At 41.0% G+C, this 18,081-nt stretch overlaps 1 protein-coding gene and 1 long non-coding RNA gene across 4 annotated transcripts in view; one reads left to right on the top strand and one right to left on the bottom strand.

Moving 5' to 3' along the window:
* The window catches only part of dnajc6 (DnaJ (Hsp40) homolog, subfamily C, member 6), a 57,990-nt gene extending 42,245 nt beyond the window's left edge, over positions 1 to 15,745 (bottom strand). For 2 of the 3 annotated variants that reach the window (XM_012878020.3, XM_021324298.2), the window contains exon 1: positions 7,228 to 7,704. In XM_012878020.3, coding sequence (XP_012733474.2) covers positions 7,228 to 7,435 — 208 coding nt within the window. In that variant the 5' untranslated portion in view covers positions 7,436 to 7,704. Of the gene's footprint in view, positions 1 to 7,227; positions 7,705 to 15,490 lie in introns of those variants that run through there. The other variant, XM_021324299.2, reaches the window with a different exon arrangement.
* LOC110369490 lies at positions 7,836 to 9,917 on the top strand. Its single transcript, XR_002429104.2, has 3 exons — positions 7,836 to 8,100; positions 8,710 to 8,889; positions 9,378 to 9,917. It is a non-coding gene; the product is annotated as an uncharacterized LOC110369490 (long non-coding RNA).
* Positions 15,746 to 18,081: the final 2,336 nt, after the last annotated feature.

Below are 18,081 nucleotides of genomic sequence, written 5' to 3'. Positions count from 1 at the left end.
ATAACTTGTTTCACTTATATTATGGGAAGAACTGGTTTCACATAAAACCAAGAACAACATGTGTTATTTTGCTATAACTTGTTTTAACTTGAGGTGGGAACCTATGACAATGTGTTATGGGAAAGACGGATTTCTTATTTTGTTTGATTTGTTATATTCTGAGTGCACTCATATTATTTTGCTTCGCACACTGCTGAGATGCTGGGAACGGGTTCTGTTTGAGAAACTTGCTTTGGGAGGCAGGGCAGCTGTGGAGGGAGAGATGGCCACTCTCGCTCCACATCTGACTCTTTGTTTACAAGTATATAAAGAGGAGACTGCCCTCAGCCCGGTGAGTCTGCCGTGAGTTCGTGTGTGGATACCGGCATCGTGAACGCTGATCTTAACCTAGGACTGAGGGCTCCCAGTTCGTGTCAATGGTAAGAGCTGATTCTGAGAATCTGTTGAGCGTCACGTTTGTTTGAAAGCTTGTTGCTTTAATGCTTGCTACTTTGCGTGTGTGAAGAGCTAATTGTTTTGATGTGCTGTATTCTGTGGGGAATAATAATAAATGTTTGCCTTATATTCTAACAGAAACAGTGTTTGAGTCCTTATTTGTGTTTGCCGATCTCTCCCGATCCTGAAATAAACATTTCATAAAACACCCGCCAACTCACACGGTTCACAGCAGAGTTCAAATAAAGAGGGGAGAAAACTGCACCAGTTGTCTCCAGTCGGATCAGGGAGCTCTCTGAATATGTCGCCCTGCTCAAAAAGCCTCAAACTTTGTCTTTGTTTCATTATCCTGCTCCACGTGAATGACACAAACAGATGCAAACAATAAAACCTGACTGCACTCCTGGGCCTTGTTTTTTTTTTTTTTTTTTTTTTTCCTGAATGACGTGTCAAACAAAATTTAATCTGCCTATTTATAGATGCTGCTGATGACACATTATTAGTCATTCACCATACAGCTTCTGCAGAAGTATATCTCACTCTTTTCCAGGTTATTGAAAGCTGGAGAAAGCATGACACGACGGCATTACAGCTCTGATAAAACTGCTTATCGCGCCAATCCGAAATATAGAACTTTATTTAACTGAAGTTTGTTTCCACCTTCATACGATGCTTATCTTCTGCTGCTCCAAGATAAGAACAAATATAACAGAAGTGGACGTGCCGTGAAAAAGTCCTGAGTTATCCTTTGTCTTATTTTACATCTCTTCTTGGGAGCTTCATTTCTAGGTCATCTATTTAGTCCAAGGAAAAACTACGGACAGCTGCACAACACATTCAGATCACATTCAGGATGTGATCTGAATGACCAGCCTAATGTGGCTAATTTGCAAAATAGGATTTCTGCTTGAAGTCCTGCATGACTTTACTGCACCCTTAAACCCAGCGCACACGTTTTCCTGGTTTTCCTTCTAAGAAAAGCCTGAAAGATGAGATTCCAGAACCAGAATCAAACAATCGGAAGGATTTCTCTATAAATATGGGAGGTTTGTCCAACTCCACCATTTGTTTCACCCTCGCTGTGGAGGAGAAGACGTCAGTAGTGTCATCAGTGTGTGAGAAGTATGACATGATCATGGTGAGGGAGGTTTTCTGTGTAGCCCACGGCTCACAGTGCCATTCTGCACAATAATCTTAGTCACAAAGCTGTCAGAACTGGAGCTGGTTTTAAGAAGTCATAGTGAGACTATTTTAGAATGATATTTCAAACCCAACAAGTAGCTGCTTAGTTTTCCCTCATTCTCGTCTTCCTACTGGTCTTTCACCCTCCTCATCGTTAAATACAAGGCCAAGGGCTTCTCTGTCACAGTGACATCACACACGTTTCATTTGAACTTAAGCCTGAAGAACAACATCCCTGGATCTAACAGAAATATACCCGTACGCTGCCGTGCTAAAAGCTACACAATGAATTTGGACATTTCTGGGTTTGGGGATAAGTCAGATAATGAACCAGGGAAGTATTGTGCAAAAGGTTCAAGGAACTTTCTCGCTCCCTTATGAGTAACCGGGAAATCCACTGCATTCCTGATCCATCCCAGAGAACAACTCTACGTCTTCGCAGAGAGAATCCACATTCTGATGTATAGAACATCTTGGTTTGGTCCTGGTCTGCCGTGAAGGGACCTTAAGATTGATTTCTACAAACGTCTGGGAACAGTTGATCGAGTCCATGTTACAGCAGAGTTCAGCTTTCAGTAAGCAAAGTATGAAGAAAATGATGAATGATTTTTAATATCTGCACAATAATTGGGATCACTAAATATTGTAGAACACTAATTGTTAGACTTAGCTTCCAACTTGTCTCCCATCTACATATGGTTGTAAACCAGCAGAGTTTATTACCTAAACCAAAGACTAATAGCAGAATTCACTGAGCTAAAGTACCAAGGCAGCAGTCAAGTTATATCGCCGCATCATTTACCATAATTACCTCAACAAAGGACCCAAGTCATTGCCTCCAACTTTGAGTTCCCCATATTAAGACGATATAGAAAATACTAAAATCTTAAATGAAGCCTCCCACAAGTCACCGGACCTGAATGATTTGGAGATGATGTCATAACGTTACACAACACTTGCACATAGTCACGCATCGCATCACCAAAGCAACCATAAACACCTGAGCGGTTCTGAATTAGACAGCTGTTACAACCACAGAGATCTACACTGCCTTGCAAACTTATTCCTAGCACATTTCCACGTTTTGATCCGCTACCATCGCAAACTTTGCTTTGGTTTGTTGAGTTTTATGTGATAACCCAACACAGTGTACTACGTTATGGTGAAGTTGCACTGAAAGATGTATATTTTGTTAAATTCATTACGAATAAAGTCTGAAAAGTTTGTCTCATATTACTATTTGGCCCTTCATGAGACAATTGATGAACAACCTTTTGCTGCTATTGCAGATGAAAGTCTTTTGGGGCATCTATATTCATCTCCCTTTATTCTGTCCCTAAATGAAATCGCATCCAACTAATTGTATAAACAACATCATTAAGACCAAGTAACAGACAAGCCACGGCAGGGATTGAGCCGTGGGGAAGTTTGAGGCTGGGTCAGATTATGAAATAAATTTCCTAATTTTACCATCTCATTAAGCATTAAGTCCATTTGGTTCAATGGGAAGGGGACACAGCTGCAAAACTAGCAAGAAATGGAGAGCTATAATCGTAAAAGCTACCAAGAGGTCCATAGTGGCTCTGGAGGAGCTGCAGGGATCCACAGTTAAGATGGAAAAATCTGGCTACAAAAAGGAAGATCTTTTTTGTTGAAAGAAAGTTATACAAGGTCCTGTTTACAGTTTGCCATGTAGGTGACAAGCATGTAGAAGAAGGTGGATGGTCAGAGGGGACCAGAATGTAACGTTCTGGCCTACATGCATCATAATGGGGATGCAGAGACAGCAGAGACAGCAGAGACAGTAGCGACGGTCACAGTTGATGAATAAATGGAGCTAAATGCAGGACAAGCCACTAAGGAAAGCTGTAAAAGACCTGAGACTGACGCCCGAGTTTGCCTTCTAGCTGGAGAATTACTCTAAACATACAGCCAGAGCAGCAATGTAATGCTTTAGATCAGCTGCTAGGTGGTTTAAGCTTTTCTGCAAAGAAAAACAGATAAGATTCCAGTTCTAGATGTGCAAAGCTCCGAAATAACCATAAAAGACCTGGTGTTGAAACTGGACTGAAAGACGATCTTACAAAGTATTTGCCACATTATTTAGACTTCATTTGTATAAACCTTTGAAAACTGTTGTAATCTACACACACACACACAAAGCAAATATTAAAGTTTAACATTGTCACGTGAAAAAAAAAACACAAAAAAGGGTCAAACAGTAGGAATTACTTTTCAAGACAATGCATCACTTCACAATGTTCAGAATGGAAAATCAGATCTAGAAGATTATTTTCTCCACCACCTGTCCTGTCTTCCCCTACCTTAATGGAATATAAACTCCTGACTGCAGCGTGAAGGAACCGCACCTTTCTGCTCTACATTATTTCCTAACACGTCTGTTAGAATCTGCCTGTTCCTTGTTATTCTGTTAGCTGTTTTGTTTTTTTTTCCCTCTGTGTCCAGATGGATGTGGGAGTGCGCCGACTGGTGAGCCATTGACAGAGACGGTGCTGCTAATGCAGACACCAGAGCAGGCTCTGGTAACGACTCGATCAGGTAAAACTGCAGCAGAACACTGGAAAAGCTTCTCCACTCAGAGAAAAGAGCGAGTCGGACATCGTCGGCTCTAAGAGCTCTTGGCTTTGCCAGAAAGATCAATGGCCTGTTTGAACGTGTTTCCCTCCTTCCAGAGAGCCGACCTTTAGCCTTCAATATCCGGCTGTGTGAAAGTGGGGCAGCTGGATATAGAAAGACGCACACACAAACATCAAAAAGACCACGTGTAGGCGAGCGGGGAAGGCCTACCAGGCCAAACACACATCTGTCACGAGGGACCCCCTTGCCTCTTCCCCACCCCCCGCCCCCCTCTCCACACTGACCCTCCCACTCTTCTCATCCAGCATCTTTTGTTTCACACACTCATCTACCCCCAGATGCAGGCTGACTGCACACAGCACTGCAGAGATGCTACACCAGATGCTAAACCAAAGACCTTCTCTCTAGTTGTTATTCTTATTCACCTCAAATTATTGTTAATTAAACCCATTTTGACATCAGGAATAGTACGTCTGATTCTAGTTTTAGACAATTATCCATGCTTAAATCTGTGCAACTGCTGAATATAAAAAATTATAAAAAAGAAAAAGGCAAATGTTATACATACAAGAACTTGAAGTGACCTCTAGAAGAAAGAAAAATGTCTCATTAGTTTTTCATTTCCAGCTATTAAACCTGTTTATTTTAGTATAAAACACCTAAAGACATTATTTGGGTTTATAAAGATCCAAAAGTTTGTGGTACAACTTCACCGCTTCCCAATATGCACACAAACGGACAAAGCCCATCGTCATTGCATGACCCCGATGAAAGCCACAAACAGAAAAGCTTATAAAGATATGCATGTGCTTTAATTATTCCCACTGTCAATCATTTCACCTTGTTAGAAAATCTTTTCGCAGGATATAAACTAGGAAATCGGCATGCCTCACAGGGAAAAACTAACGTGTTACGTACATTTGAATGTCAGTCAGGCTTAATTTCATGTGCAGTCGATAAACATCTATTTCTGACAGATCAGTGGCGTCTGTGGACTTTTTTAAAAGGGTGGCACACTAAAACCAAAAGCTATGGCAGATATTCAAGCTTTTATTTTGCAGTTGTAATAGTAAGAGTAAGGAGATCGAGCCAGGGGATCCCAGACATTCAAAATTGACACAGAAAGAAGGATAAAATAATTATATAGACATCAATTAAATCAAAATAATTAAAATATCTATAGTAATTGAAACGTGTCCTCTGCTTTTCTAAATTCACCCTAACACACTTTAGCATTAAAGACATGGTGTTCAGCAATTTCACATTAGAGAAGCGCCAATCCATTGGCCAGAGATACAAACTGGACAGATATTCCTTGATAAGCTCTGGTTTGTGATTGCCAGGTAAAAAAAAAATGGAAAATCAGATCATCTTAATTACTCTGAACCTTAAATTCATCCAAATCTACCTACTGTTAAAATCTGCCACCATGTTCGGTCCATGAACGCATTAAACAAACATAACGTTCTCTGATGCACTTTGATGTGAATTTAGTGAAAATTATAAAGCAGCTAAAGGTCAGTGCCTACAAGCACATACGGTAATGTTGCGTTCCATTTGCAGTCGGAAATCCCGGCTTCCGATCGGAGAAAGCAACTGCAACCATGGGCGCCAGTTCTGTGGGTGCTTCAGGGTCGGAGCACCCACGGAGATTCCCGAGCACCCACAGAGAAAGCCCGCCTCTTTCTAGCAATGAGCGTACGTGTTAAAATAGCAACGAGTCATGCTCGCACGGTGAGCACCACCAGCAGGACCACAAATCAGCGCTCCCTGACTGCCTCTAAAGTCGGACTTTCCCATCAGAAAGTCTGAGAACTTTTTTTAAAGCCGATTGTCAGATCCATTGTGGCAGCTCTTTGCATCAACAACAGTAAGCAGTGATGAAAACATGTTTATTTTACAAGACACAGTTGTAAGGGTACATCTAAAAATCAAATGTTACATGTAGCGGCTGCAACTCTGAACCAAACAAATTAAAAGTGGTGTTTGCATGTGGAATGTACAGCTTTTAAGGACGTTTATGATGAGAGGTACTAAAAACAAAACAACAGCTTTCCTGGCCCTCGCCCCGTTGGAATCCTAACCTTGTGTTTGTTTTTATTTTGGAATCCCAACTTCTCCGACTGTGTTTACTCAGGTTTACTACATTCCCAGGTCTATCTATCTATTTGAGATATATATATATATATATATATATATATATATATATATATATATATATATATATATATATATTTGATTTCCAACGTAAATGGAATGCAACATGAGTTTTTCGTGCTCAGTTGGGTTCTAGACTTCTATCAAATAACCTGCACCACATGTTTTCCTATGTGCTTGTTAAGGGAATTAAACCATTAGAATTGGTGAAAATCAGCTGGTCATTCAGGCCAAAACAAACCCGATCAATGCATCTCTAATTTACTGTATTTAGGGGAGGCCATTAACACAACCTATCCCCCCCACCTCTTGCCTCCCCAACCCCCCCTCACCCCATCATAATATAAAATAATTTATCTCTGACTTTAATAATTGGATAAACATTTAAATCCTGCACCATTCCTCCCAACAGAGGCAGATTTGTATTAGCTTTGATGAACAACAATTCATCACGTCTAATGATTTAAATCCTGAAATTATATTCTGAGACCATCTATTAGTATTTACATTTACATAATATCTCATCTGCAGGTGGCGGTCAAGTAAATGTGATTTAAAGTGTGTTTTCCTCCTCTTATTTGCACGGGCACTTTTAGTCCTCTTTGTGTCAACACAACACGGACCGTGCAGCATCGAAGTATCACGGAGAGATATTGAAACGTGTTTATTTTTAAGTGAAAGTTTTAAAAGGTTGCGCTTAAAACTATAATATCAGGAGAAACGCCGACATTTAGCGCCGGTGTGAGACTTCCAGCGCTGCTCGCCGGCTCTCCGCCGGGACAGGCCGCAGGATCTCTCTGTAAAGTCCAGCCCTCGCCATCCACTCTGCCCCGGGGGGCCGCTGGGGGCTCCTACCTGAGCTGTCCATGGTGCTGCAGTCCTCCTCTCTCAGTGGGCCGGCCTTCGGTCCGAGGGTGGCCGCGATGGAGCCTCCGAATGAGCCGCCGCCGCCGCCGCCGCTCCCCCTGCCGCAGCCGAAGCTCTCTCCGCCGCTATCGACCAGCTGCAAACATTCATAGCCATCGTAACTGGTCTTTTTCTTGTAGGCTCCTAACAAGCTCATTACAAAAGAACGCAATGATGGGTGGGATGGGAGGGGAATACAAAAAAAAAGAAGAAGAAAAGAAAGAAAAATCACTAAAGGAGCCTCAAAAATGACGAGCAGGCTACGCCACCCCGACGCTAAAGCTGCTTCTGCCGGGTGCAGCACATGTCCGAGGATGGGAGGACAGCCGGTCTCTGCTTTCTGAGAACAAGAAATGCTATCGGTGGCTCTGCTCCCTCTAGGCTAATTCTCCTCCTTCTCCCTCCCTCTCTCTTTCTCTCTGTATCGCCTCCTCTGTTTCCTCAGCGCCGCATTTCACTACGACTCCCAGCTCCTGTTCTTGCTGCTGCTGCTGCTGCTGCTGCCCTCCGCTGTTGTCCCCGACTCAAGTTAAAGGGAAATCCACCCCGGCTCCTGGTCCCCCGACGCTAATGCTGCATTCAATGATCCACCGAGCGGCGGCTGAGACGGGCCCACGTTTTCGTGTAGCTTTGTGGGTTGATTTCCAACCAAACAATCCAAAAAAAATTAAAAATTACGAAGAAAAAGGGTAGAAAGAGAACATACGCCTCAGCAGCCACCAAACTAACCCTCTGGAACTAATACAGCAGGGCACAAGTGCAGTCAGCTTTGACGAGAAAGTATCTTAGCAGACAGCTAAACGTTACATTTGTAAATAAAATGTAAGTTAACTTTTTGTCTTTTTTCAGATCAAGTAGAGGAAAAAGATGGAATGATAAACCTGAATTAAAAAAAACACCCGCTTTAAATCAATTAGGATGAAAGGTGGAGCCTTACCAAGAGGCACAGTCTTTTTTTTTTTTTTTTAATAAATGTATCAGGATGGTGGTTCACTGAACAAAGAACATTAAAAGGTCCATCTGGAAAGGCAGACCCACTCAGTGGCAGGGCCAACAAACAGTCCATGTCTCAGTCACACTGAACATGTAAAATGGAAATTTACAGAAATTGTTGCATGGCATGCTCCCGTCACAAACCTGCTATCTTTTTTTTCAAACAAGTGGACTGTTTTGCCTCCAGTCCACTTGAATTAAACTCGTTCAGAGCCACAAATGTCGCCTGGCTTTTTGAATAAAGACAAGTTATAATTTTTGATAAAGATCTACCGTAGGAAATATGTTGTCATCGTTGAAGAAACGCCCTTTTATGTCTATTTTGAGGTTTAAAAATAAGAGGATGGACGGGATGTTGATATTTTTGGATAATGATGTAAAAAAAAAATAAAAAATAGTTTCCAACATAATTCACATGCTTGATTCTTATCCCTGCAGGGTCACGTAGGTGTGGATGTAATTTCCAGTGATGTTCTTGGGCTGAGGAAGGAAACTGGAGTACCCTGAGAGAACCTATGCATGTAAACTCCACGCAGGGAGACTCCAGGCCAGGATTCAAACCCAGGAGCGTCTTGCTGCGAGGCAACAGGGCCACCAACTGAATCACCTTCAACCCTGGTAAGTGACATTAATGTCGTAGAAATAGCACGGCCGGGCTATTGGCCGGGCCGCAAGAGGTGCGACAAAGTTCTAATTGTGATGTCTTTCATCTACTTGATCTGAAAAAGGATGTGCAAAATTGTGATTTTTATTCATCTTTTTCATATTTGCTACAAATGAAAACAGCCTTCAAGATTAGTGATTACATAAATGTTGCCGGGGGTGGCATAATTTATAGTTACAAACAGGAGATGTTGGTTTGCTCCTTTGGTTTTTATTTCCATATATTCAAAATCTGAGAGTAGATTTCTTGAAAGCATCTGTTTTGTGAAGAAAATTACAAGACGACAACGATATGTTTTATGACTAGAGACGAAAAGTTCGAGTCTGGAACACATTTCATCGGTATCCGGTGGACACATTTTTTTGAATGCAAATTAGAGAGAACCACCGGACAGTCAATTATTTCAGAACTAAATTTGTCACTTTCTCTATTCCGACCCCAGGTCAGTCCAGAACAAATGTCAGTCCAAAGATGGCATGCTTCCTTCCTGTGCCCTGTCCCCTGGCAACAGAAACCCTGCATGGTTCTGAAAAGAGGACAAGAGCCTGGGAAACTCTTTTTAGAAGAGCGGAGGGGAGGCTCAAAACTCAGCAGGAGAGCAATATGCAAAACGGAGGATTCCCGCTCTATAACCGGACGCTACGTGCTGCCGCTAGACTGATGCACATTACCTTCCTGCTCTGTGACTAACTGTGCCGGACAATAGCCATCATTCCTTTTCCACCCTGCTTGTTTGAGACAGGCAGCAAGACGGTGCAGCCGCTCCACAAAATGAAGAATGGTATTAGCTTCCTTCCTTCCTTCCTCTTTTTTTATGATTACATTTATTTGTAATTAATAATAATAAAACTGAGTATTCTGATTGTGTATGAATTAATGTGCAAAAGGGGATGATTTAATGTTTAGAACATTTCTTTGTATTTTTTCTGATGGTCAGAAAATGTTTGACAGATTAATGATAATAATAAGTGTTTGATACAGCAAAAAAATAAGCGATATAAAAAATAAAAGTGATTGTTAAATATTTTATTCCTTTAACTTTAAGGAATTAGTGATGCAATGTTTTACTTTCACCAAACCCATTGAGGAACGTAGCTTTTAAATGCTGTTTTGGGATATGAATGATTCTGTGTTTGTATGTATATGTGCATGGTTGGAGATCTATACAGTGATTTTAGCTATGTGAATTTTGAGATTTATTAGTATCTTTAATAGAAATCATCAAATCTTTTTCACATTTTTTCACACTCCAAACTTTCCCAACAATTTTCCCAACTTGCCACGAATTCTCACTAATGATTAGCTCTGGACTTTGACTAGGCCATACCCAAGTGCTTTGATCTAAATTCTTCCTCTTCCAGGATTTCCTAGTTTGTCCCAGTTCGTTTCCCATCAGCACCGACTGGTTTCCCAGTCCCTGCTGTAGATAGGCATCCCCATAACATGATGCTGCCACCACCATACTTCACTGTGGAGATGATATATTTAAGGTAATGCATAATGACTGGAGAGTGAAACCAGTTGGCTACAATGAATTTTATTTAGGAGTATCAGAGTAAAGGGGCTGAAAGCAAATGCCCCAAAAGACTTGCAGCTGTAATTGCAGCAAAATGTGTCACACAATTTAGATACTTTGGGCTTTTCAACTCAAACCCAAATACAATAGATCCATGCTCTTGTCTATAGTGTGACAACAATTGTAGGGGTATGAATAGTTTTGCAATGTACTGCATGTAAAAAGACAAATTAACTACAGCCTTCTGACTTCACATGATATGAATGAGAAACAATTCTGCTGGAAAAATGAGTGAAAAAAGTGAACATCAACAATAAGAAGACAGAGGAACTGGTTTTCTGAGCTGCTTCAACACAATAAACCTGTTCAATCACCCTAAAACCTGCTCTGATGTAGAGTCTTAAATTACATTAAATGGGAGATATTGTGCAAAATTAACTTTTTTAGTCCTTAAATACAAATACATTTGTTATGTAATTGGAGTGTCTAGGAGCGTAGCATCTAAGTGCAGGAATTTTTTATTTTGTCTGTCCAGGAGTTGCATAGATAGCTCTCTACTCTGTTTGGGTCATATTTTTCAAGCTGTTCAGTTTTCTCTATTCTTCTACCAAGCCTCTGATTTAATTTTAAATTGTTTTACTTTTCCCCGGTTTCCAGTTTAAATGAAGGGCCTCGCATGCTGGACAAAAAGTCCTAAGAGTCAAATGTAACAATGATCAATGGACTCATAGAAAGAACAGGTGGGTCATCAATTCCGTTTTTTTGTTTTGGACCGTCTGTAGTCAGCTTGTTGTATTACCGCCTCTAAGGTACTCATCAGTGATTAGAACTGAAGAAGTAAAGAGAATGAGAAGCAAAGCATCTTTACAAACCAAGAAGTCTTGTAACGGATTTTTGTTTTCATTCAAACACCTAAAATTTGAAATATATATTCGGCGAAGTTGGAACCTGTTTAAAACTATTTCGTCGTATCTGTAGTTTTGCCGGTTTACTATTTGTGTTTTGATTTTTCAGCACCGCCGCCAACATGGGCAAACACGCGGCGAGCGAATGAACGTGCCACGAACGGTCAAACGCGCTGCAACAGAAAAACGCTGCAAAGGAAAAGTGCTGTGATCAATGATGCAAACTCCAAAACACACAGACAAAACAAAACAAAAATGCAACAGAAAAACGATGCCAATACCAAACACAACAGCAAGTTAAAAAATGATGCAAACTCGCCCTACAAAAATGGAAGCGTGCCAGACCACTAGAGGGAGTCTGAGTCAAATGGGAGCAGACTCTCAGTAAAGCCACAAATTCTCAGTTGCTGTTGGAGGGAAGAAAGATATTGAAAGCTTTGTTAATGTCTTTTTTTAAACATGTTGCGTTAATCTTACACAATATTATAGAACATCAGCATGTTTACATAGATAATGTTACAGTGCTCTTGTTCACAGAGTCCCTCTACTCCCCCTAGTGGTCTGGTGCACTTCCATTTTTTAGGTCCAGTTTGCAGCTTTTGTTAACTTGCTGTTGTGGTTGGTCCTTGCAGCATTTTTCTTTTGCGCCCTTTTTCTGTTGCCTTTGTTTTTTTGTTTGTTTGTGTGTTTTGGTGTTTGCATCATTGTATTTTCTGTGATCTCAGCACTTTTCCTTTGCAGTGGTTTTTCTGTTGCAGCGCGTTTGACCCTTTGTGGCGCCTTCAGTCGTTTGCTGCGCGTTTGCCCCATGTCGGCGGCTGTACTGAACCATCAAAACACAAATAGCAAATCATCAAAATTACAGAACACTGTTGTTAAAAGATGAGTTTGCAGCTTTTTTTTAACTTGCTGTAGTGGTCGGTACTTGCAGCATTTTTTATTTTGCTTCTATTTCCGGTGACTGCAACATGTTTTTGCAGCGTTTTTCATTTGCATTTTTCTGTGTTTGTGCGTCTTGGAGTTTGCATTGATCATGTGTCTACAGAGCATTTGGCCGTTTGTTGGGCGTTCAGCTGTTTACTCTACATTTGCCCCAGTTGGCCACCGTAGCCTTGTTAATTCCTTAATTTTAAAATACAACTATACAATACAAAAATGTGTTGTTTCTTTTCATTATGACGACATTGCTTTTACCATTTATTGTTTTTACATGTACAGTGACCTTGAGTGTTTTGAAAGGCGCTTAAAATAAAATGTATTATTATTATTACTATTATTATTAGAAAAAAATAGCGTGCAAAGCTTTTAACTACCCTCCAACCCTCACTGAATTGCACTGAAAAGCGGTTCCAAAAAGTATTGCACAGCATGACTGAATAAAATGCACACCACACTTTTCAGATTTTTATTGGTATAAAAGAAAACATGTATCATTTAAATTTTGCTACACAATTATACACTTATCTGTGTTGCAAGGTCACATAACTACTCAGTTAAACCCATTTGAGTTTGTGGTTGTAACATGTCTATGTGTAAAAATGCTCCCAGGGTGTAAATACTATTGCAAGGCACTACATGTTTCTTCATTGTTAGTTTCAAAGGACACTGTTGTTCGAAAACTAGCTGTCTCCTAGCAAAAAGCAGATAGTTACGTTAAAACTGTGAATGTTTCAAAAAAGTTATTTCCTGAAAGTCAGTGAACACTTTCACACTTCTTGTTTAGGTTCTGTGAGCACCCCTCAATATCTTAATATTTTTTTTACAGCTTATCATGCCCTTTGCAAGTTCTACTAATCTGTATTAAATGTTTCACTTTATTTATGCACATTTATGCAACTTCTGCAGTGCTTCTGAGCTTTCTCTCCACACTGACACATTTTAAAGATGAACTTTTGAGTTTGAACGGCTCAGATTGCAGAACAAAGATCATTCATTATGTCTTTATTGCTTTTTTTGTGTTTATCTGTGTTGCCGTGTCTAGCCTTTTTCTCATCCTTCCTAAAACTGCCTTTTCTTTCTTCTTTTGTAGAACAAAGCCTTTCTCTCTGTACACCTGCTTCATAAAGAAACCAGATTGTTTTATTAAGCAAAGCAAGTACTGGAAATAACTTGCCAATGTCTTGCTAGTGGTGGCATGCACTAAATTCTTTTTCTTTGACATTTACTGCTGAAATCCACTTCATTTGTTTTATGGCAAATGATTCTAAATGTATCACAGTCTTAACTGGTTTTTACCACCATACTCTAGTATCTACTGAGGATCAATGATTATCCACATAACAGTTAAAGCAGAATCAAGGAATCTGCTGGATCAGCAGAAGGACTAAGCATAAACTTGAACTGACCCGCTGCAGCAAGAGACATTGAGATCTTATATCTTCCCCAAGATCACAGTGTCCTTCAAAAGTATCTTGCAGTATTGAAAGTGTTAAACCTTTTCACATTTTGTTGCATAAAACCACAATCTTTAGTGTATTTAGTTTTGTGAATAGACCAACATATAATTGTGCAGTGGAAGTGAATGTTCATGGAAATCAAAAGCTTTTACAAATTGATATCTGAAAAGTGTGGCACGCATTCTTTCCTAAATGACAAGTCAGTGTTTTTAGAGGCACCTTTTTTATTGCAGTTACCACTGTGCCGCTTATTGAGTGTGTTTCTACCAGCTTTGCACATCTATGGTAGGAAATTTCGGTCCATTCTTTGTTTTTTGTTTTTATTTTTTAAAAAAGCTCACAGTCAGATTGGATGGACAGTATCTGAACATCATTTTTTAAATCCTGCCCGAGATTCTCAAATGATTTCCCGTCTGGACTTTGACTGAACCATTCCAATGCATGATTATGATTAATCTGAACTATACTATAGTAACTCTGGCTGTATGTATACAGTCACTAGTCTCTTTCACAAAATTAAGGCGGCTTGTCGCAATCTCCCTATTACAGCCACCGTGATACACGATGGTTTTAGTGATTTCTTTTCAAGGGGTTACAGAAAGGGGTTAACACATATCAATGCATCTTATTTCTTTTTTTTTTTTTTTATAAAAGCTATGTGTTATTTTTGCTTTCACTTCAGAATTAAAAATTTTTGTGTTTGGCTTGTGACATAAATTCCTGGTAAAATACATATTGGAGATCATAAAACTGCGAAATAGCTCAAAGATGAATACTTTAGCGTGGAACTACAGTTTCACCGCTGTACGCTTGGATTTTATATATTTGCCACAGCCTACACTGCATGTCAGTGGACTCGTGGGTGACCACAAAGTCCTTATTTCTGTTGGAAAAAAAGCGTGTCAGTCCTAATGAGCGCAACATGGAGCTTAACCAAGCGCTGTTAAGCTGTTCACGTGACGAACGTGACGCGCAGTGGAGGTGCGCAGTCGGACAGCGGAAGAGGAGCCGTCCTCTCAGAACAGAGCGTTTCCTGGGAAATAAAGGCTGCAGGTTCAGATAAATCAGAAAAAAACACACCTGACATCTCTCTCCAGCGACGCCAAAATTGAGAATTAAAACGACGAGTCGTTCATATCGTTATTTCTACATATTTTGGTGGATAAATCAGTGCTCTTCTGAAGAGACTGATCGCTCCAAGGGTCAAAAAGATCCAGTTAATCTGAGTGGCAGCCTTCACACCGCTCATTCAGTCAAGTCAGAAGCGCCCCAGGTCATTTATCTAGCGATTCAAAAGCATTTTTTTGCACATTGGGTTAAAAAATTATGAAATCGTCTGTTTTCAAAAAAAATCTTCCCTTATGACAAAAATATCCCAAATGATGTCATTCATCGCCCAGTTGTGTGCACCCCAAACAGGCCCGGGGCGATCGTGACCCAACTTTGTGTTTTGCAAACGCCTCCAGAAAATCCACATAAAGTCACCTTGAAATATGTGCATGTTGGTTGAGATAAATCAGCTGCCATGCAGGCGCAAGATGCGCCGAGTGTGATTGGTCACGATTTCTAAGGGTAGCTTAATGTTATGTAACATCCAGGCGCCGATCATGATGCTCTCAGCATCTCTGTTGGTATGAGATGAAACGGGACGGTTGAGGTTTTCAGAAACTGATAGATTATTTAAAAAAACACACACACACAAGAGATCTGAAAGTGACAGCTCAAAGGAGTCCTTTACCTTTCGGGGCGCTCTCTATCATTCTCCCTGGAGCGCCGTTCTTGTGCCGCTGTGGAGATGAGCTTTAAATCCCGGCTGCGCGCACACGCACTGACCTCTGCTTTGTCATTCACTTTAATCAAAAGGTCAGAGTGTAAAATGACCTGTGAAAACTTGGCTCCGCTGCAGGGGTTTCTAGATAGATCCCAGCTACCCTGTCAGCGAAGCCGTGGAGGCACCGAGATACTGCATCATCACACATCTGAACGCGTCTTTGGCGTAGGACCAGAAAACAGGGCTGCCAGTGGTAGATCTGCAGCACGCACGGATGGGAGAAAGCAAGGGGGCAGCATTGGGTTGAATGTTCATAGATCTGTTCAGGAGCATTGCTCAGCGCTTCCTGACAGGAACAGCAAAACACGGAGTGGATTTAGTGACCCACTGTTCCTTGCAGAAGTATTCACACCCCTTGAACTTGTCCATGTTTTGTCAACCGTCGGTGTATTTAATGAGGTTTTGAAACACCAACATAACATAATGCATCTATTTTTTGAAGTGCAAACAAAATTATATAAGTTTTAAAATCCAACCCGGTGCATAAAGTTTGTGGTAGTAAAATTTGTGAGGCATTGTAGATGAACACTACCAGTCAAAGGATGTGGACACACCTTCTCATTCAATGGTCTGTCTTCATTTATATTACTAGCTCTCGGAACTCCTTTAAGGCTGATGGGAGTTCATGGAGAGGATGCCAATGAGTGTGCCTGGCAGTCATCTAAACAAAAGGTGGCTATTTCGAAGAATCAAAAATATTAATGACCTATTTCATATTTTTTGTGAGCTATATAATTCCATGGCTATATTGCCTAAAGTATTTCATTACCTGCCTTGACACATATATGAACTTAAGTGACATCCCATTCCTAATCTATAGGGTTCAATATGACACCGATTCACCCGTTGCAGCTATAACAGCTTCAACTCTTCAGCGAAGGCGGTCCACAAGGTTCTGGAGTGTGTTTATAGGGATTTCTGACTATTTTTCTGGAAGCTCATTTGTGAGGTCAGACACTGATGCTGGACGAGAAGGTCTGGCTCTCAGTCGCCGCTCTAATTCATCCCAAAAAGATTCTGTTGAGATGAGGTCAGGACTCTGTTCAGGCCAGTCAAGGTCATCCACAACAAACTCATTCACCCATGTCCTTATAGGACCATTGCACTTGTACAAAGCCATGCCATCTCCCTACTGTTCCCACAAAGTCGGGACCATGGAGTTGTCCAAAATCTCTCAGTATGTGGAAGCGTTCAAAGATGGAACTAAGGGGCGGTGCCCAGTTCCAGAAAAATGACCCTAAACCAGAAACCAGAAACAATACAGTGAGAAAAGTACAGTTCTCCTGGTAACCGTCAAACCTAGACTCATCCATTAGATTGGCAGGTGGAGAAGTGTGATTGATCACTCCAGAGAATATTCCTCTACTGTTCTAGAGTCCAGCGGTGGAGTGCTTTATACCACTGCATCCAACACTTTACATTGATCATGGGGATACATGGCTTGAAAGCAGCAGCTTGGCCATGGAAAGCCATTTAATGAAGCTCTCTATGCATCTATCTGAGCGCCACATGAAGTTTGAAGGTCTGTAGCAAAGTTGGTGACTCCTGGGCAGGATGCGCCTAAGCGTCTGCTACCCTAACTCCGTCAGTTTACGTGGCCTACCACTTAGTGGCTGAGTTGCTGACTTTCCCAATCGTTTCCACTTTGTTACAATACCGCTGACAGTTTACCGGGGAACATTTAGGAGCAGGGGCGATTCACCACTGGACTTATTGCACATGTGGCATCCTATCACGGAACCACACTGGAGTTCACTGAGCTCCTGAGAGAGACCTACACGTTCACAAATATTTGTTCAAACAGTCTGAATGCCTAAGTGTTGGATTGTATACACGTGTGGCCATGGAAGGAACTAAAACACTTTATTTCAATTATTTGGATGGGGGAGTGATTACTGTTGGCAATATTGAGTACTTTTGCGTCATAGTTAAAGTATTTAGTATGTATCTACAATGTAAAAGGTAATAAAAATAAGGAAAAGCAACTGAAAGACAAAGGTGTGTTTAAAGTTTTGACTCATAGTGTAAGTAAGTCCAGACATAAATCCAGTTGGAAATATTTGGTTAGACTTTCAGATGTGCTGTTCTCCATCGGATTTCGAACCAGGAAACCTTGTAGTATCTCCCACAAGCACCCTGCTCTCTAAACACGAGGTCACCAGTCACGCATTTTTTGTTGTTTATGGTTGTAAAGCAACAGCATAAGATATGCTACTCTCCATCAGATCTGATTATGTTGTGTTGGATTTTAGATATGCTAATAATCATCCATCTCTTAGAGAGCAGTGGGCTGCCACTGTGTGGTGCCCAGGAAGCATTCAGAGGCTAAGGGCCTTGCTCGGGGACCCAGAGTCGAACCAGGACCCTTCCAGCCTCTCCAGGACACAAGCGCCCCGCTCTCTAACCACCAGGCCATCAGTCCCACATTTTTTATAGTTTATGGTTTGTGATGTTCCAACAGAAAGAATGTCTGAACTCAAGTTTATTAGACTTAGATT

Source organism: Fundulus heteroclitus, chromosome 9, assembly GCF_011125445.2.
Source record: "Fundulus heteroclitus isolate FHET01 chromosome 9, MU-UCD_Fhet_4.1, whole genome shotgun sequence".
Taxonomy (NCBI): Eukaryota; Metazoa; Chordata; class Actinopteri; order Cyprinodontiformes; family Fundulidae; genus Fundulus; species Fundulus heteroclitus.
This window is presented reverse-complemented; position numbering and strand designations above follow the sequence as displayed.